At 53.6% G+C, this 19,995-nt stretch overlaps 1 protein-coding gene across 1 annotated transcript in view; it reads left to right on the top strand.

Annotated features, from left to right (window-relative positions):
* MICAL3 (microtubule associated monooxygenase, calponin and LIM domain containing 3) overlaps window positions 1-19,995 on the top strand; it is a 219,548-nt gene that overhangs the window by 177,717 nt on the left and 21,836 nt on the right. Inside the window, 11 exon segments of the mRNA XM_033118574.1 lie at window positions 1,026-1,115; window positions 2,991-3,128; window positions 4,305-4,367; window positions 7,713-7,826; window positions 8,621-8,761; window positions 9,152-9,234; window positions 10,325-11,260; window positions 11,262-12,165; window positions 12,669-12,763; window positions 18,062-18,172; window positions 19,370-19,463. Coding sequence (XP_032974465.1) covers window positions 1,026-1,115; window positions 2,991-3,128; window positions 4,305-4,367; window positions 7,713-7,826; window positions 8,621-8,761; window positions 9,152-9,234; window positions 10,325-11,260; window positions 11,262-12,165; window positions 12,669-12,763; window positions 18,062-18,172; window positions 19,370-19,463 — 2,769 coding nt within the window.

The following is a 19,995-nucleotide window of genomic DNA, read 5'->3' as shown; positions in this document are numbered from 1 at the left end:
CTGGACATTCGGGCTACACAGAGCTGGCAGTCGGTGGGCTGCTGCTCCCTATGCTTATCTGGTCTTTCTGGAGTTAGATGCACTCGGTTGCCCAGCACATCCAGGGTCTGCTTTCTCCGGCACAGCAAGGCCGAGCGTGGGCCAGATGCAGAGCCCTGCCAGCCAGGGTGCGTGTCACTGAGCTGGTGTCTGAGAGCCATGTGGCTCTAACACACCGGCCCAATGTGGTAGAGCCAGCAAGAAGCAAGACATGGTCCTCCTGACCCTGAGGTGCCCACATGGCGTGACCGGTCAGGCAGGGCACTTCCTGTGGCTCCCTAAGGAGCATCTCCACACCTGGTTCTCCTGTACTCTTCTCTCCAAAGGTGCGGGCTGGGGGGGAGCCTGAGGTGGCTCTGGGTGCCTGCCCCTCCCTCCTTACTGTTTGATGTGCAAGAAGGAGGCAGGCCCTTGGCAGGAAGCTGGTGCCGGGTTCTTTTCTCCACATGCTGTGTCTGCCGCGCCTCGGCTGGCCAGAGCTGCCCCTCTGTGCCTGCCAGTTAGGGGGCTGAGCATGTTCACAGCTCTTTCAAGGAAAGGTGCTTAGTTTGTATCATTCCAAACGTCATTATCTCCATCTGATGATTCATATGCTCCATGGCTTCTATCCCCTGACAGGGCTTAAGGTCACAGCCTATTTTCTTTCAGGGGAGTTTAGCCCCGCCTTCCCTCATGCAGCCTTAATTTCCTGGACCCTGGACCTGGTGGGAAGAGCAAACCTGCAGGGAGTGGCCTCTAACTAGAGAGACGTGTGCTGACAAACTCAGCCAAACCCTGGGCCCTTGTTCTTGGCCCGTGGTGAGTGTCTCAGGCCGTGGACTTCGAGACCTGTGTAGACAGTGACCGGATGTTATGCCGTGCCGCTGAAGATAACTCTTCTTCTCTTCTTTCTCTTCTCTTTCCTCCCTCCATTTCTTTTCTCTCTGTATCCCCACACGGGAGTTCTTGATGCTGTGTTTGTGGGTGTCTGGCTCCCCCTGCTGTAGAAGGGGAGTATTGCCCCCGGGACAGAGAACTCCTGCAAGGCCAGTGGCTCCAGCACCTGTCAGAGGAAGAAGATTCGGGTACATGTAAAGGTACCCACTCTGCCCCTGCCCACCTTCTACCCTGGTTTCTTGCCAGCCATCCAAAATCTGCCTCCAAGAGCAAGTCCCATGTGAGAAGATCTGTGTATAGAGCTGCACTGACAAGCTTTGGCATATATCCCTGGGCCCAGCCTTCTGTGAGATAGAGATTCAAGAGGAAATCAGAGAAGACTCCAGAAGCAGCCTTATTAGGTCCCCTGCGAGGTCCCCTCATCCAGTTAGGCCTCAGCTTCTCCGATGCAGAAAACCTCACGTCCAGTCACAGCTCTCGGCGTGGCTCAGGTGCCAGCGCCTCCCTTCACTGCACCTTTGAACATTTCTCTGAGAAAGGAGGAAGTGCTGGCAGATAAGTCCTCGAGCTCCACTTAGTAACAGGAAGCTGAGCATTATCCAGGGAGGACTTGCTCCCTTCCCTTTGGTGCCATGAAGTTGAAGAAAGGCCCTACGTTTTCTCTTTGATGTACGTTTCTCAGTCCTGAGATGTTTATTGGCTCAGCTGTGCCTCAGCCGCACCAGCACCATAAGGCCTGAGCCTGGCAGGAGTCTGTGACCCTACAGCACGCAGCGGCTCTGCACCTAACTGGTAGTGCCCGCATCCACACTCGGCGATCTCATTGGCGCTTTCTGGCATTTTCTTCGTATCGCATTCCCTGTCACTTGAGAATTAAGAGGCTTTCATTACAGTGATGAAGCCAAAGCACATTGTCCCGCCAGCCTATTGAGAGCGGGCTCCCATTGGGAGCCCTAGAGTCCTTCAGATCAGGTGGCACCTGCTCTTACCTGAAAAGCCGTTCTCCCTTCTGTAGTGTCCCCTCCCTCAAGTTGCTGGCTGTTCCTTTATTTTAACCCAATTGGATGGCATGGTCCAAGCACTGGCTGTAGGAAGCCCGCAGGGCAGGGGTGCGTGCAGATCCCTGGGCGCTGGCGGGGTCTCACTTAGCTGAGAAGCCAGGTCCTGCGTGCAGAGGGGTCAGCGGGGCACCGATGGAGTTTGAAGAAAAGGGGCTTTGACCTCACAAAAAGCAGAAAGGTCTTACTCCTACCCAAATTTAGGAGTTTGTAGGGCAGAGTGCTGCTTCCTCCCAGCCCAGCCTCCCCTGCTCCGTCCTGCCCCCTAAGCTGTGTCCCTGCCTTGACCAGCGGGCAGCATGAGGCCTTACGGAGGGACTTTTGTCTCCAGCTGCAGAAGATAAAAACTAAAGTACCAACAAAGTAAATTTCTGTCCTGTGTGCGTTGATTGTTTCATGGCAAAATGACACTGTCCCATCGCACCTCTGTCGTCATTTGGCTCAAATCTCAAAGGAGAAGCTGTCAGCATGGCAGGTGGCAGTAAACACTATGCCGTGTCACCAGTAGAAGGGACAGGAAGAGTGCACCCTCAGGGGTCTCGCGCTGTGCTGGGTAACAGCTAAGTGCTCTCACCTCTGGAGGGAAGGCCCTCAGGGGCCAGTTAAGACTTGTTCTTTTTTTTCTTGCTGGGCACATGGGTCCCTCAAAATGTGCAAAGAGCATCAGAAAGGAAAATTCTTTCTGCACTGGAGCTGAATGTATGATTCTCTTATTGAAATTAACAGTGTATGTGAAACTTGCAATGACTAAGTCAAGTTGGAAGAGTAAAAGTCAGAGAGAGAGAGAGTGTGTGTGTGTGTGTGTGTGTGTGGGTGTGTGTGTGTGTATACGTGCACACACGCACACACATTCTCAGTTTTTGCCTTTCTAATCCACACTGATCCTGGTAACTTTTCTTTCTGTTTTCTTTCCTGTGGTGTTTCATTCCCTCCTTCCCTTGATTTTGTTTTCTCCTTTCTTCCTCCCTATCACTCTCCCTTCCTCATTCCCTTCACCTCTTGAACCTGGTACCGTAGCCGGGAGCCAGAGGCCACAGCAGATCGTAAGTGCAGCCGACCCCCTGGAGATCCAGGCCGATGTGCACTGGACACACGTGCGCGAGAAAGAGGAGGAGGAGCGGGTGGCACCGGCCTCCGGGTCCTGTGCTTCTGGAGGTAACTGTGCAGGACCCACGGTCCCGATGCCTCTGTGGGTTTCTCTGTCCCTGTGTCCCCTCTCGTTGCTGCAGAGGACTCTTCTGTTAGGGTCAAAGCCATCCATGGTCAAAAGTAACAGCTACAGAACATTTCGTTTTCCTGGTGTTAATCGTGACCACTGCCCTGGGCTGTTGTCTGAGGATATGCAAAGTTCTCTGTGGGTTAGGAGGTTGTGGACTCTTTCTCCACTGACACAAAATAGTAAAATGAACTTGATCTTGAGAAACCAAGAGTTTTCTTTCTTTCCTCCATGACACTAAGCAGGGTTTCTCTTTCTCCACTTAGTAGAATGTTCTGGTGCTTTCCGCATGGAATGTGTCTGGGTGTGAATGTGCATTCGCAGGATGGGGATAAGGGGGCGTAGTATGAAGGGAAAGGAAGTTCTAAGAGGAGATAATAGTAGAGAGGCCTCTAAAGAAGCATAATTTCCAGCTCTACGTTGTAGATGACATGATGAGTGTTCCAGAGCAGGATGGAGATAAACCTTATTCTGGTTTTTATTCAAGCAATAAAAGAAAAAAACGGAGCCTGGAGGTCTGTGGCTGCTGCCATGTCATTCTCATACCTTTCAACCTCAATATACCCACCTTCCACATACAGACCTTTGGAGCCGCCAGCCTGTCTCTCGTTCACTTATCTTCATGTTTCCATTCAGTGCCTGTTGAGGCCACACGCTCTGCAAGGCTCTGAGTATACAAGGAGATGGTCCCTGCCTTCATGCAGCAGCCTTTGATGGGGCATTTGATCCTCCCCAGCCCCAAATCTTCACCTATAGGCAAGACCAACCTCTGTTAAATACTTTTACAGCAATGTGAGTCCACCCAGAAGTTCTGCGGGAATGGAGGCGAGAGACCCTGCTGGCCAGGGGCGTCAGACTGGCCTGTGCCATGGGGCTGGCTCTGCGGCCCAAGCCCATATGACCCTCCCTGTGTTTTCTCTCCGTTCCTCGTCCTGAATACCCATCACAGAAGCTCGCAATGGGCCTGTTTCCCTCGTCAGTGCCAGACAGGCCTCTGGCTATAACATCGTCTCGGTTTTTCTTCTGTATTGGACTTTAGGGTTGACTTTGACTCTCCTCACTAGGAACTGCTTATTCCTGTGTAACTTTGTATTTATCGTCTGTTTCAAATTCAGTGCCTGACCTTCCCTCCATACGCCGTGCAGCAGTGCAGGCCTGGCTGGAGACGGTCTCCGGAGGTAGTCTGGTGATGTTTCTTCTCTCCCCACTCACCATAACAAGTCTCTCGGCAGCTCTGCTGGTGCCTTAACACTAGAATTCTGGCCCTGCCGCTCGTGCATGCCAAGGGCGGGGGTGGGGCACTTGCATGCCTCACTCAGGCAGCCGTCCTGCATGGACAAGACACGCACCCCGTGCCTTTCAGGGATGATTCAGAGATAAGCAATAGTGTAGACAGGACAGACGGACATTTGTTTAATTAATAGAGGTTGGGTCAAGCCCAAAACTGAAGCAACATTTTTAGCAATGAGATCTAAACTCTGGAGAAATTGAGTGTGAAAGGAGAAAATGAGTTAATAGTCCACAAACCTACCGAAGTGTCAGAGAAAGAGGCAGTCAGTAGTCAGGGGGGCTTATGGGAAACAGCAGTGACGAGAGGAGAGCCGGGGGTTGGCAGATGTCGTTCAGCTAAGAGCAGAGGGAGAGGCTGGGGCATAGGCACGTGTAGCATCAGCTGGGTCTTCAGACCGAGGCGCGGGTTTCTCATTAAGTGCTGAGGCCGACAGGTAGCTGAGAACCTCGGCTGTCCTGCCTCAACTTTCCTGGAGAGGCGTTTTTCAACGAGGGGACTCCTGGCATTTGGGGCAGAACGCTTCTCTCCATTGCGAGCGTGTGACATCCTGGCCTCTGCCCTCTAAATGTCATAGTGCAGTCTTCACTGCCAGCCCAGTCATAAGACAACCAAAAAGGCCTCTGTGCCATCCCAAATACCACTCGAAGAAGGGCAGTAGTGCCCCAGCGGTTACTTGTGGAAGGGCGGGATTGGAGCTCGTGGATCGTACCACCTGCCCCTTATTAGTGCACCCCACTGCCCTGATGGGCACGGACACAGCACAGTCAGGAGGTCCCTTCCCACAGAGCCCCAGGGCGCGGCACAGAGGCCATCAGCTCTGTGCACAGAAGCTGCTGGTCACTCTCTCCTAGTTAGTTTGCATCCCCAGGATGATTGGACAAGGCTGAGGTGTCAGGACTTCCCAGCTGGCAGCTGAGCTAAACCAGGAGCTAAGTGAGGCACAGATTCCTGGCTTCCGTAGTGTGTGGCCGCTTCTAGCACCCTGCACTCCATCCTAACCCAGATTTAACCGCCAACTCCATCCCTTGAGCTGCGTCTGTCTTTCAGCATCGGCTGCTGCTGTGTTGACATCCTCACTTGTTTGTTTTGATGTGTGTGACAATTGTTCCTCCCAGGGCGCTCACGAGGACGGTAGGCTTCTCACCCTTCTGACCGACGGCACTTAGTAGAAGCTCTGAACTAGGAGAAGCACGTGAGGGTGAGGGGCCAGGCCGGGGCGGAGCCCAGCCGGTGAGCTGTCCTCATGCTGGCTGGACGGGCGCCCTGGGCCAGCTTCCTGTGTACTTGCCATCAGCAGTGCAACTGCTACCTCGGTGCCGGCTCGCACAGAGCCGTCTGAGCACATGTGCTGGCACAATGGGCCCTTGCCATGCTGGCCCAGGTGCTGTTCCCACCGGGTTGTGGTGACTGCGAAGGACGAAGGTTCCAGGGGAGCAGGGGTGTGGTGCCATGATGCAGTTGCTCTCAGAAAGCTCAGGTGTGAGGAGCACAGACTTGTTTGTGCCTCAGGAGCCCCACGCCCTGGTGTTGAACTGACTTCCTTGAATGACCGACAGATGTTACCACACAGAGGTTTAAGCCTGTGGACGTGCATCCCCCCAGTACTTCCCCAGCACATGCCGGTGACACAGGGTGGCGTCTGGGCATTGCCCGCTCCGTGAGCTGCTGTGCTGTCGCACAGGAACATGACTGTCCCCATCTGCCAGCCTAGCACTTGTCGTGCAACTCTCCCATCTCTCCCCAGAACCTGGACTGTCACTCCAAACCTTTCGACAGTTCTCCAAAACTGAATGTGAACCAGCACCTTATGTTTAGTAAGCTCAGTATACGCACGGGGGGATGAGATAAGTGCATAGCTTCAGGAATTATTAGAAGCAAAGATTCATATAAGTACCATGTAGGTCAAGAAATAAAACACTACCAGCATCTTCAAAGTGTCCCTTCCCTTTCTCCCCTCCCCCAAAGGCAGGCATTCCCTTGATTTTTCACTGTACACTGACCTCAGTGGCCATTGTAAAGTGTTTTTCCCACACTTGCTCTGCACGTCCTTATGGTGCCGGGACGTGGATTCACAAGGCCTGTGAGGAGAATGACCTGCTCGTTACGTGGCTGTCCTCTTGCATTCAGCTCAGCCTTGTAGGAAATCTGTCCAGGTGACCACAGCTGGTTCCTCTGCCGACAAGCCTCCCCTGGGCTTCAATCCTCAGGCTCTTGCCTATGCAGCCAGAGCATAACCCCTTTTCCTGAAATGAAAATCTTTAAGAAGGATTTGAAGGTGGCTGTGCTTAGAACCTACAAGAAGCTCTCAGGCCCCTGACAGATGGGTAACACTGGTATTTCACAGCACCTTTAAAGCAGCGGCTTTCTTAATTGACTTCTCTTACTCTGAACTGTTAGTGTATCTAAGTTTGCAGAGGTTGGAAGCAGGTGTGAGTATGTGTATGTGAGTAGATGTGTGTGTGACTGTGTATAGGTATATGTTAGTGTGTGTCGGTATATGTGTGTGTGTGAGTAGGTGTGTGTGTGTAGGTGTAGGAGCTGATTACTCAAGAGAAATGAAGTTGATTCATGCGTTGCTTCATTTTGCAGCAATGAGGGCTGGTCTTGAGTCTGGAAAGTGAACTTTACATAGCCTATCGTCCTCTCCATTATGCTTTAGAAAAGTATTCCTCTAAATTATCCTATGCAAAGGTCCCACCTCTGCCAGCTGAGGAGGTGCAGTGACCTGGAGGGTCCAGTTGGTCACTCCAACAGTGACTCAACTGTGTGTAACACTGCCACTGCTGGGTTGAGCAATGTGGCCATAAAAAGTTACCTCAGCTGTCTGGACCCCCGTTTTCTCATCACTGATAGAAATTAGAAATTGTCCCCCTAATTGTATTAAATGGCTTGTGGCATGGAAAGCATCACATGGCCTACAGGCCATTGTTGCTGCTAACTTTGCGTCTGGGTGCCTGCTGGGCCTGGGCCTGAAGAAGCAGCGTTTCCCTCTGTGCTTCTCAAACTGGGCCTCTTAGCGGCCTCTGGAAGAAGAGGAATGACAACCGGCCCTAAGCTATTCTTGCCTCCACTTGGCCTGCTGGTCGAGAAATGCTAGTCTCAGGTGTTCAGGAAGGGTCCAGGTCTAACGGACTCCACCTGGGGGTCCAAATCCAGACACTTCAGGGTTTGTCCTCTGGCTGTCCTCCTGTCTTTCCTTTTCTTCCTTCCTTTGACTGTTTCTGCTTTACAGTCCCATTTGATGAGAATGACCTGGAGGAAGATGAGGACTCGGAGCCGGCAGAGATAGAAGGGGAGGCAGCAGAGAATGGGGACACAGGGGACACTGGTGCTGAGCTGGACGATGGTATGGGGATCCCCAGAGCCTCTCCCCTCCACCATGGTGACCACCCTGCTCCCTGCTGGGGAATAGGCAAGAGTGCTTTGAACTCAGGGAAGTTAAAAACAATACACATTAAACAAAAGCAGGGCGCTCAGGGGAGGCAGCTGGTAGGTCTCCTGGTTCGGTCCTTGTTCTGCCACTAACTTGAATGTGTGTCATTTCACCCACACATGAGCCACCATTCTGCATAACCTGCATTCATTAATTGTGGTTGAGAAACGGAGCAGATTTGGGGCTTTATACACAGACTTCAATCCAGTAGATGCCCTCTGAAAGCCAGATACAAGGAGATGGTATTGTAAGAATTATAATTTGGTTAGTTGGGACACAGGGGCAGGGTCTAGACTAGGAGAGAGGGGAGGGAGGGACACTCCAGGCAACACTGAGGGGGCACCGGCCTCGGCTGTGGTGTGGATGGCAGGGCCCAGAAGCGCTAACGAGAGAAGCGCAGGTGGGGCGGTGGACGCCGGAAGCAAGGTCTGACCTCACAGGCACACCCGCTGGCCCGCCATGTGTCACCTGGCTGTATTTCAAAAGAAAGTGGAGCACCATGGGCATTAAAGAGAGTAGCGTGTCACAGAGGATGACGTTCCTTTGGCTGCGTGTCAGAAGCTGGATGGGGACCAGCCGGCAGGGCCCAGCTGGGGCAAGGAGCCGGGTCCATACCTGCAGCAGTTGTACTGTTCTCCGAGGAACTCAGGAGACTGGAAAGGAACATGGCCTCGCTCAGGTTCTGTGTCCTGCCTTCCCTCTGCCAGATCAGCACTGGTCTGACGATGGCCCATCAGATGCCGAGACGGAGCTTTGCAGGCAGCACCAGGCCGAGGTGGAAGTGGAACTGCTGAGGATCTCAGAAAACGAGAAGCAGCCCCCTTCCACACCATGGCGCCATGAGAGAGGTCAGTCCCTGTCATAGGAACTGTCATAGGTCAGTCCCTGCTCCCAGGACTCCTGCTGCAAGCCACACAAGGGCGCAGGTCCTGGAGCAGCAGTATATCGGCCTCCAGGGGCCTCCCCTCCCTGTGCACAGGCTGCACATGGCTTTACCCACAGCCCCCTTTGTGTACTCTTTGGGGCCATGAAAGGGCCATATCTCAAAGCTTTGGACGCAGACCACACATATGCCAAAAGCCAGCATTCCTGACACACGGAGGCTACATACAGAGCCCCAGCGAAGCAAGTTCCCTTTCCATTTGCAGGTGCGACCCGCCACAGAACTGGCTGGGGGAGCCGTCCTCGGTGGTAGTGGGGTTTCATCTTGTCATCAACCCTGTGTCTCTTCTTTTCAGGTCCCTCCAAAGTCTCCAGCCCTACCCCGTCCCCTGAGGAACAAGCTGTGCTGTTCCCCCCAGTCCACAGCCCCGTGGCAGAGGTAAGAGTTCGGGCTCACTGTGGGTGACAGCTGACGGGAGGGACCCTGAGTAGACATACTGATTTCATATTAGGGCCCTTGGTGTGAGCCCCGCCCTGCCTTTTGTTTGTTTGTTTTTTGGTTTCTTATGTTAAGTGGGGCTGTTGAAAATAGGAGTGGCCTTGGGGTCCAGCTCAGTCCTCGCCATGGGGGCAAAGCAACCTGTCCCTAACCATGCTCTGCACCAACCCCAAACCTGAGTCACCCACCATTGTCATGTCCACATACCACGCCTCTTGAAAAACAAATTTATTTTTATGTTAAAGCAATAATATTTGAAGAATCATCGGTTTGATATGACAGATGCATTTTCTTAATATTATGCTAAAATGAACTATGACTTTTAAAGTTAAAAACATTTATCCAGATTACCAGTGGTATGTGAATTACACACACATTAATGAATGCTCCCTAAATAGATTGTAACAATGTGTCCCGGGAAACATGTTTTGGAAGATACTTTCTGGAGGAGAGATGAGGGAGAGAGGTCCAAACTCAAGACTGGGTCTGCTTGATTTGGTCTTTGGGATTCTAAGAAGCAAGATGAATTTAGTGATTTCTTCTGTGAAATGGAGGAACTTGACGAGACACGTGGGTGGGGCAGTATGAGAATGCAGGATCTGGGTCTTTGAACTTTCTGGGGAGGGCAGTTTGTAATCAAGACTGTAAAAAAGAACTGTTCTAGATTTTCTTACAGTGTTGGCCACCATGTTCGTACCTCAGAGGTCTTGGAGCTCTTGGGGCTGATGGTGGGGGAGTAAGAGCTGAACCCATTAGTGTCCTCTGGCCAGCATTCACGTCAGTGCACACAGAACATAGGATGTGTTTTACATGGACCAAACCCTGAAACCTGAGGCTGTTCAGCTAAGTGCGGGGGTCTAAAAATTACAGAAAGTGAGAAAGGTTCTCCTTGTACCATTTGAATAATGGCTTAAGGATGGAGAGAGGCATGTATTTTAGTAAGCACAGAGAAGGAGCTCCCCAAGGAATCTTTGCTGGCCATTAGCTCCCTGCCCTCTGAGCAGCTTCCATCTGTCTTCCTTTCTTGTAGGGGGCCCGGATCCCACTCGCCTCTGTGGCTGCCAAGATGAGATCTCCCGAGGAGCGCCTTTTCCCAGAGCCTCTGGTCCCCATAGCAGAAGCTCCCTCTGGCCAGAAAGCTGTGCACTCTCCCATCCGGTCACAGCCGGTGGCTCTGCCAGAGGCCGTGACGCCTGCCTCCCCAGTTAGTTCACAGGGCCTGTCTCCGTTGGCCACCTCCACCCCCACCCCCACCCAGCTCCCCATTTGCTCCCAGCCTCAGCCTTCCTCTGAGGCCACCGTCCCATCACCCACCAAGTCCCCAATATGCTTCCAGCCTGTTCCAGCCAAAACATCCACCCCCCTTGCGCCCCTCCCCCTGAGTAACCAAGGGGACACCAAGGACAGACTGGGCAGCGCCCTGGCTGCAGACGAGGCCCTGAAGCGGAGCGACCTGGTGGCCGAGTTCTGGATGAAGAGCGCCGAGATCCGCCGCAGCCTCGGCCTCACACCCGTGGAGCGGAGCCAGGGGCCTGCGCACGGCTTCCCCTCACCTTCCTGGAAGCCAGTGTCCCTAAAATCCTCTTTGGTCGACAAGTCCCCTCAGGGTGAGGGGCTCCATCTTCTAAAACCTCCCCCCGTTCCTAAGAGGCTGGGCCTGCCGAAGACAGATGGTGACCAGCCCTCCCTGCCGACCCCCAAGTCCCCGTCTGACAGAGAGCTGAAAAGCTCCCACGAGGAGCGGAGAGACCTGTCTAGCAGCTCCGGGCTGGGCCTTCACGGGAGCTCCTCCAACATGAAGACCTTGGGCAGCCAGAGCTTCAACACGTCCGATTCCACCATGCTCACCCCGCCCTCGAGCCCACCCCCGCCCCCACCCCAGGACGAGGAGCCCGCCACTCTGCACAGGAGGCCGTATCAGACACGTGAGCATAAGGACACAGAGCCCAAGGCCTCTGTGATCCCACCCCCCCCCGCCTGCCACCTTCATGCGGCCCCCCCGAGAGCCTGCCCAGCCCCCCCGAGAGGAGGTACGGAAGTCATTTGTAGAGAGTGTGGACGAGATCCCCTTTGCCGATGACGTGGAGGATACGTATGATGACAAGACTGAGGACGTGAGCCTGCAGGAGAAGTTCTTCACACCCCCTTCCTGCCGGTCCCGCTCCGAGCAGCCCCTCCACACACCCCCAGCCAAGGAGAACGGTCCGTTGCCTGCTCTGGACAGTGGGCTCCAGCCGCACAAAAGGGTGCTGCCTGTGGTCTCTCCAGAAGCCAAGGAGCTGGCTGAGGAGCGCATGCGAGCCAGAGAGAAGTCTGTGAAGAGCCAGGCATTGAGAGACGCCATGGCCAAGCAGCTGAGTCGGATGAAGGAGATGGAAATGGTAGCCGGGACCTCCAGGCCCCCAGGAGGCACCTCTCGCAAAGTCTCCTCAACACCCTCCAAGGGCAAAGCCCTCAGCCTTGACTCCCCTAAACACCTGGTCCACACAGGCCCTGGGGAGCCCACTCTGAAGCACGAAGCTACTAGTGAGGAGATCCTCTCCCCTCCATCGGACTCGGGGGGCCCAGATGGCTCAGTCACCTCATCCGAGGGCTCCAGTGGGAAGAGCAAGAAGAGATCGTCCCTGTTCTCCCCCCGCAGAAACAAGAAGGAGAGGAAGTCCAAAAGTGAGGTCCGGCCCTCAGAGAAGCCCAGCCCCAGCCTGCTGGAGGGAGCGGCCGCCAAGCCCAGGTCATTGTGGAAGTCAGTCTTCTCTGGGTATAAGAAGGACAAGAAGAAGAAGGGCGACAACAAGTCCTGCTCCAGCACCCCTTCCAGTGGTGCCACCGTGGACTCTGGCAAGCTCAGGACGTCCCCGATAGTGAGAGCAGGTACGTCAGCACCAGAGGCCCTCCTGGGGCAGAGCGGAGGTGATTGTCCTCCAGTCGCGTGCTTCTTCTCCAGGAGTCCCCTCCCCTGTGCTGCTCCCCACCCAGAGGGTTCTTAGAGCTGACAGGGCGGGGAGAAGGACACTAAACTGTGAGTTCACAGAGCGAACTGCACTTCCTAGAACAGTTCTGAAAAGCATCCTGAAGCGGGACAAGGGAGGCGGGTGGTGTGTGCACGTCCTGAGCTTGTGCTGCCCTGGAGGAGGGCAATCCTGCCAGCAGGTCCAGGCAGCCTGTCTGTGAGTGCCATCTCTTCAGTGTCCATCTGCTTCTGCCTGGATGAATGTGAGCACTCAATATGGCAGAAGAGGTTCTTAAATGAGAAAGGAGTCAAACCTGCAGCCCACACCCCTGGGCTGCTCGTGTGGATACTGCAGTCTGGAAGGCACGGTGGTACTGACAGGCTGGTCCCGTCTTCACTCTGCCCCTTCTTCCCATTCCCTCAGAGCTGCAGCTCCGGCGCCAGCTGAGTTTCTCCGAGGACTCTGACCTCTCCAGTGACGACGTCCTTGAGAGGGCCTCGCAGAAGTCTAAGCGAGAGGTATGCAGGCCCAGTCAGCAGGGGGGCGTCAGGGGGCCGAGGGCCTTGACTCCTGTGCTCTGTTGAGTGTCAGTGTTTGATGAGGTGGAGGAAGGGAAAGCAAATCCCGAAGCCGGGGTGGGTGTGGGCACCCTCTTTGGTCTTCAGCATTGTCCAGGGAGAAGACACGGCAGCATCTTCTCTCAGGCATTTTCAGTGAGCAGCTGAAGGTTGTTGCTTTCATGGCAGGAGTTCCTGTGTTCAGTCCTTGGGGAGCTAGGTCTCCCGTGCTCCAGGACTCCTCTGTGTTTGGGAAGCAGCTGGCATTACCCATTCATTCTTTTGTCCTCAGAAGTCCCACATGGAATAGCATATGCCAATGCCCAGAGTGGCAGCAAAAGGTTGCTTGTACCCAGGGTCCAGCAAAGACTGGCAGAGGGGCCCAGTCACTGGGGAAGGTGCCCTGTCGTCCTGCCTGCTTTGTGCATTTGTAGAGGGGGTTTTTGCCATTCAAGAACTGGACCAGGAAACTGGCCTGGGTTCTGTGCGGAATGGCTCATTATGGATCTGACTTGGCCTCTCTCCCTTCCCCAGGCTCAGGAGACAGTGTGGCCGCTCAGCTCTCCTGAGAAGCAGACCCTCAGTGTGAAGGTTCCTTCATCAGTAGGCTTTGTTGGGTATTTGTTAAGACTCTTGATTTTCAAGAGCTCTTGCAGCTTTGTCCAGATACACTGAAGGTGGAAGAGGGAGAGGGATAAGAGAACGTTCTCACAGGGCATGTGTGTCTCAGAGACACTGGTGGGTGGGGACTGCAGTCCAGAAGGGGCAGCAGCAGGGGCGTGAGGCTCGGGTAGCCCTCCTACCTGTCTCCATTGTCTAGCCTGGGGCACACGCTCATCCTCCTGTCCGAGATGACGGCCCAGCTGCCTTCAGCTCCCTTTTTTGACTGAAAACATTTCCCAGAACATCCTGTACCATCTCTACAAGGCTTCCCAGGGCTTGGACGCAAGCCTGCCCTCTCCATCGACTTCTGGGGAGGCATGGCGAGCCTGAGCCCTGCACATGCCTGTTCAGTAAAGATGGCCTCTGCAGCCTGTTTCCAGTCCCCTCCTTCTAGGCTGGTCCAGTTCCTCTTTTGACAACTTGGCAAGCCAGAGGAAACCGGGCTGTTCGTTCTCGTCTCACTGATTTGTTCACCTCCCCTTGGCCCTACCAGCTCTTTTTCTGTCCATTCTCCTAGAAGGACACTTAGATGGCCAGGCCTCCCATGCCACCCCAGCCATGTGCAGAGTCCACACGTCCCAGCCAGGCCACACTCAATTACAGTTGGGGTCCTGTGTCCCCACTCCCCCACTCCTGTCAGGTGCTCCCTGTGCTGCTCTCCCAGAGAGCAGCGTCAGGCCTACTGAAGATTTCTTCTGCTTATGTATGTGGGTCCCTCAACACGTCCTGACCCTGGGGACTGGCACTGCCTGAGGGGTGCTGAGGGGGCCTGGGAAGAAGGAGGGTGTGGTTCAAGGTTCACTTTGCCTCAGTGCAGACCTGCAGACATTCAGCCAGCTCATCTCATGTTGGTCACAAACCTACATCTCTTGTTGCTTTTGAGGTCAGGTGTCTCCACTGTATGTCCGGGCAGAATGCTGAGTGGGCAGGCGAACTAAGCCAGGGCCATCATCTCGGTATCACAGCTCACTGACCACAGCCCCTCCAGGGGCCTTGCAGGCCTGGGCACACAGGGAGCCCGTCCCTGTCTACGTGAAAGACAACAGGTCATGGACCCCACTTTTAGAATCCCAGCACCTCATGTTCCCCCACAGAGCTGGAGCCGTTTGCTGGAGGCCCTGTCGGGAGTGGTAAAGACAAAGCCAAGCCTGAGAGTGCTGAGCTGACTCCCACGCTGGCGTGGGGTCGGCCGAGCAGGAGCCAGGTCCTCTGCATTTTTAAGAATGGAAGCTAAACAAGGAAAACAGAGCAAACAAAAGCAGCCACAAAGGACACGTGGGAACAATTAAGGGGACTTGATCACGGACAGTATAACATGCACAGACACCTAATATTGTCACATCAACGCTAAACTCCTTGAAAGCTATTTAAAGCCCTGTAGTCAGGTGAGAAAATATCTCTGTTCTTAAGACGTACACGCTGAAATTTTTGGGGGTGAAGGACCATGATGTGTATGAATGATTCAGAAAAAAAAGATTATATCAGGTTATATCAGACGTGTGCGAGACGCTGGCACTGAGCAAATGTAGGCGCAGGTGGTCATTGTCGTCCTTTCAACTGTTCCACAGGTTTGGAAATCTTCAGAGTACGAAGTGAGGGGAATGTGGGGACTCCTGAAGTGAGGGGTTTGACTGGCTCCGGAGGGAGCCTCGGGCTGGCGATGCCCTTACCCTGGTGCCCTGCCGCTGCACAGGGGGATGGTCCTCCTTACAGCACAGACACGACTGAGTGAGGCATCGGTGAAACCACTGCTTTAGTTTTGTTACATTAAAAAAAAAAAAATGACTTAAAATATTTATATAGAAAAATTAAGATAATACAGATTTTTAAAAATCACCTTGTAGCCTTACCAACAAGAGATGACTAATGTTTACCTCTTTTCTTTGCCTCAATATGACTAAATACAAGTGAGGCGGCCTCTTGACCACGTGGCTGAGCTGGCGGCTCATGCACTGGCCTCGGGCAGGCCCCGCCCCACTTTCCGCCCAGTGTTGGTTCCGACTGGCCAGCTGGCGCAGCACAGATCTGTCGCCATCTCATGCTTCTGGTCGCTGCCTCTACCAAGTCGGTACTTCTCCCCCACCACCCCTTTTACTTTTTCCTTCAGCCAAGTACAGATGTTGAGCACTGTTCCTTCCGTTGTAGTTACGTAGTTCTTGTGGAGTTTTTCACATGCTGCTTGGGGAAACCGGCTGTCTTCTTTTCCTTTAACTGACTTGTTCCAATATGTAGTTCTTCCTCACTGTGCTGGGTAGGAGAGATGAGTCAGGTGTGGTGGGATCTGCATGGTCAAAGTTACATGTCACCACTAGGACGCAAACCCATTCTTCTCGAGGCCAGTACACTGTTGAAATGCAGACCCCGCTAGTGCGTTCTCACTGCTGCAGGAGAAGCAGCAGAAGCCCCACGGGGGCAGTGCGTCCCAAGGCTCTGCCCACCTCCAGCCCTCCAGCCTCACTCCCTGCCTGCCTCGAACCCTGTAACAGGGCTGATGAGAGGTCAGAGAGCAAGTGTCACTAGCCTCACTTCTCTGAGCAGCTGTGCAAGGCTGACTGCAGTGAGAAGAGGTTGCAGTTACTGCCTGGAATATTTTTGACGAATATCAGTGATTTATGCTATTTCAGGTCACTTTCACTGTGTATAATCAAGAAATGGCCCAGCCCCATCCCAGGGCTGCTGCGGCCCACTGGACACCCCAACCCCATCCAGGAACCCTGCCAGTAAAAAGCCGTTGGGACAAGAACATTGGGTTGATACTCAGCTCGCTCTGTGTCTGTCTGTGTCTCTGGAGACAGGAGTGTCCCATCATCTGTGCTCTGTCTCAGTACCTGTAGCATTCAGCTGGGGCAAGCAGTCTAAATTTCCACAAGTAAGTTGATTACTAAGAAGAAATAGCATCTATAACCATACATTGAAACATTTAAACAGTTTCAACTTATACACGAGGGAGATTGAGAAGAGAAAAGAGGAGGTTTGGGGCGCGGTGAGAGAGAAGCTGTCTTCTTGGTAGAAAAGCAAGCCCAGGCCTTAGTCAGACGGACTCAGCTACGTGGAGCTGCGAGGCCCACACCCAGGTCCCTCATCTGTGCAGCCCTGTGTGACACGTGAGAAATAATCCTGTGTTCTAGTCTGCGTGTTTGTTTTAAACTTCTGGTTTGGCTCCATTTCTGTGTTCCATTTTTAATTGTTGTTATTATTACTGTTCTGTTTTGTTTCCGTCGCCATCCCCTTAAAGTCGGTTTCTGTGCCACACGCCTTGGCGGTCAGGAGGTCGTATGCATCAAAGGTAGTTCTTACCGTCTTGTTCCCACGGGCTGACCGCTGTTGCATGCGTGTCTGTTATTAACACGGGGCAGCCCCAGCCCTGGCCCTCCAGCCACGTCCTCACTAACTGCGTCCATGCGTGCACCGGCGGAACCTTCTTTAGCTGTGTCTCGACAGGAGGGTGACATACCCTGCTCTTCGCTGGCCGAGGTGCATGTGGTGATGTTGCTCCAAGTGCCTGGTGGGGACAGGGCTGCCCCTTTGGGACTGGCCACGGTGGGAGTGGGCTACTCACACGCCTTCAGCTCCCTAGTCTGCGAGGTGAAATGCTTAGGACACCAGAGCAGCACCGACACCCTTAACAACCTGCTCAGTTGGTTCTCCACTGTCACTTGAGCTCTTGGAGTAGATTATTAGAATGCACCCCTGAAGTCTCCTGTAAAGTCCATAGAGTCTCCTTTTTTCATTTTCTTGGAGGCAGTAGAGAAGACGTTATGAATCGAGGCTCCAGCGTTTGCCTCTCGGTGGCGGCCCGCGTTATGGGCACCGCACACTCCCAGCACCGTAAACCTACATGTGCAGGTGGAGTTGCCCTGGCTTGGCCACTTGCCGCCTCGGTTCTTGATGGCACTGGCTGAAATGCCCTGCCAGACTGCTCCCTTCCTTCCCTTCCATGGCCTCTTGTGGCCTTTGTATAGACCCAGTCAGTCCAGGTGCCCCCCATAGTTGCTCCTTCAGACTGCATGAGCTAGTTTGGGGTTCACTCAGGCTACAGTAGAAGCATCCCTGTTTTCCCACTTCAAATGTTACTTCTTAAAAGAACCTTATTAATATCACTCATACGAAGAAAGTGGCTTTTGATACCAAATAAGAAAATAAGAGGATCCTGATTTTTCCTTTTTTCTTTGCCTCCTAAGAAGCAGGAAGCATGGGAAAACATTTTACCAAAATTTGTACCCCCCAAAAGTCTTAAAAAGAGGAGACTTCCTTCTGTGGGAAACAGGTGATGTCAATGGTAAAGGAGCATGTGTCCCTTTGTCGTGTTAATTCCCTAATGGTCGGTGTCCCACTGAGCCTCCTGTGCCTTCAGTAGGACAGCATCTCACATGGAGAGCTTGAGGTGTCCCCTGTAACATTTAGGGTTCCAGCAGGGACCAGTGCCAGCAAAGCTCTGGCCAAACTGCAGCCTGGGAATCTGCGCACACCCTGGCCCACCGTCCACCCTGTGGGCGCTCTGCGACCTGAGGCAGTGCTGTCCGTGCCCCTGCTACCGGTGCCCAACCTCTCAGGCCTGCTGCACCTGACTCAGGAAATCTCTCTCCTTCTCTCCAGCCAAGAACATACACGGAGGAGGAACTGAATGCCAAGCTGACCCGGCGTGTGCAGAAGGCGGCTCGGAGACAGGCCAAGCAAGAGGAACTGAAGCGGCTGCATCGAGCCCAGGTAAAACCAGGACCCTGCTCCCCAGGGAGTCACAGGGCAGCACCCCCGAGCCAGCTTGTCCTCATCCTCCATGAGGGCAGAGCAGAGGGAGATAGAGTGTCCCGTTACCTGAGGTGACAGCCCTGAAGTCCCAGGCCACAGCCTGTGGCCTGATTCAACAACTACACAAGCCTTGTTTTTGTGACGTTATTGGTAGGAAAGAAAGAGCCACACTTGGGGTTTCTAAATTCCTTACTCTGGAACAGTCATTGCAAAGTCAACTCATTGAATTGTAAGAACTGTTCTCAAGAGGCAACCTGTGACCTCTCGGCCCGTGATAGGCCTGGGGTTTGGAGCTCAGAGCTGTCCTCTGTCTGTAGGCCTCACAGATCTGGTCATTCTACATTGCGGGGTGGTGGGAGACAAAAAGTAATTTCTTTATACGAAGTATTAAAATATATCTAAATGCAATATGGTTTTTCTAATGAAATCGTATATACAGTCGTATTCATAAAGCTTAGTGCACTGAGCGAAAGCTGTACAGCCACGAAAACATGATCAGCAAATCCAAGTACCAGTGAGCACTCCTCTGAAGTGCATGTTTCATCAAGTATGAAAATCCACCAGTCTTGTATTCCTTTCCTTGCACATTATTCTGTACCCACATTCTCTACATTGACATGGCACTGGCTGCCCCAGTGGGGGCTGCACGTCCCCTGCCCGTGTTACTCCCCACAGTCATGGAGGAACTTCTCACTACGCGGTCAGTCACGTTCTGGCTGGTGGCTCCATTCTAGATTTCTTTTTCTTTTTTTAAAACCTTGTGGAGACAGGATGTCTGCAGCCCTCCCCTAGAGCACCTGCTGGTGCTGTGGCAGCCTCACCTTCAGAAGGGTCCGAGGCTGCAGGCCATCCTTCCTGCAGGAGTTTACATCCACTCCCTGTCTCTGACCTGCCTGGGGGGCTGCTCACTGCTTGGCATGCACCCACGCACTGTGGCGCTGGCGATGCTGGGCCCCGGGGTCTGCGTGGTCAGCAGGGCCTGTGGGACACACATGTGGTCCTCACATTCCAGCCCTGAGCCCATTGACCAGGGCCTTTCCAAATTTCTTACTTTAGTTGTTTTTCTCTCTCTGTGTTTGTCTGGTTTATTGTCCTCCTGAAAGCTAGGAGACAAGAGATAAAGTTGGATGCTTCTACTGCTTTGTTTTCCCATAGATTATCCAGCGGCAGCTGGAACAGGTGGAGGAGAAGCAGCGGCAGCTGGAGGAGAGAGGGGTCGCTGTGGAGAAGGCTCTCCGTGGTGAAGCAGGTACTATCAGGGTTCCTTTGTGAGGAGCTCTGTTCCAAGGGGAGCCCCTACCCCACCCCCACAGTAGGGCTGGTTTTGCATCACCTCCTCTGGAATTCAGCTTCTTTTCCAGCAGGCTGAGATTTAGGGCTTCCTGTTAGGCAAAGGAAAGAAAAGCACCCCTGTTGGGACTGCCCCGGGGCCCAGTCCTGTTCCGCCCTCTCTCACGCCTTGCTGTTTACCTATAGAGTGAAATCTCAGTCCACTTCCTCTGGTGATGCAAGCACTGGGTCCCCCTCCTTTCCTCCTCCTCCTTCTCCACCCCTTCATTTCTCCAGAAGAAAATGACCGTGAGTAAGGGAGACTGTACCACAAGGAACCATCACAGAACTGCACGAGCAGGGCCCCCAGCCTGCCTCCCACGTGCCACCTCCTGTCTTTAGCTCTCCGGCTGCGTCTCCTGCCCAGGCTGCTCAGAGCCTGTGGGCACATGCCCTGCAGAGCCCTCACCACTGCCTGTGGGCAGAGCATACTGATTTCCCAATGTGAACCC

Source organism: Rhinolophus ferrumequinum, chromosome 10 (genome assembly GCF_004115265.2).
Source record: "Rhinolophus ferrumequinum isolate MPI-CBG mRhiFer1 chromosome 10, mRhiFer1_v1.p, whole genome shotgun sequence".
Lineage (NCBI taxonomy): Eukaryota > Metazoa > Chordata > Mammalia > Chiroptera > Rhinolophidae > Rhinolophus > Rhinolophus ferrumequinum.
The sequence above is the reverse complement of the archived record's forward strand: the minus strand, read 5'-3'. Positions and strand labels throughout refer to the sequence as shown.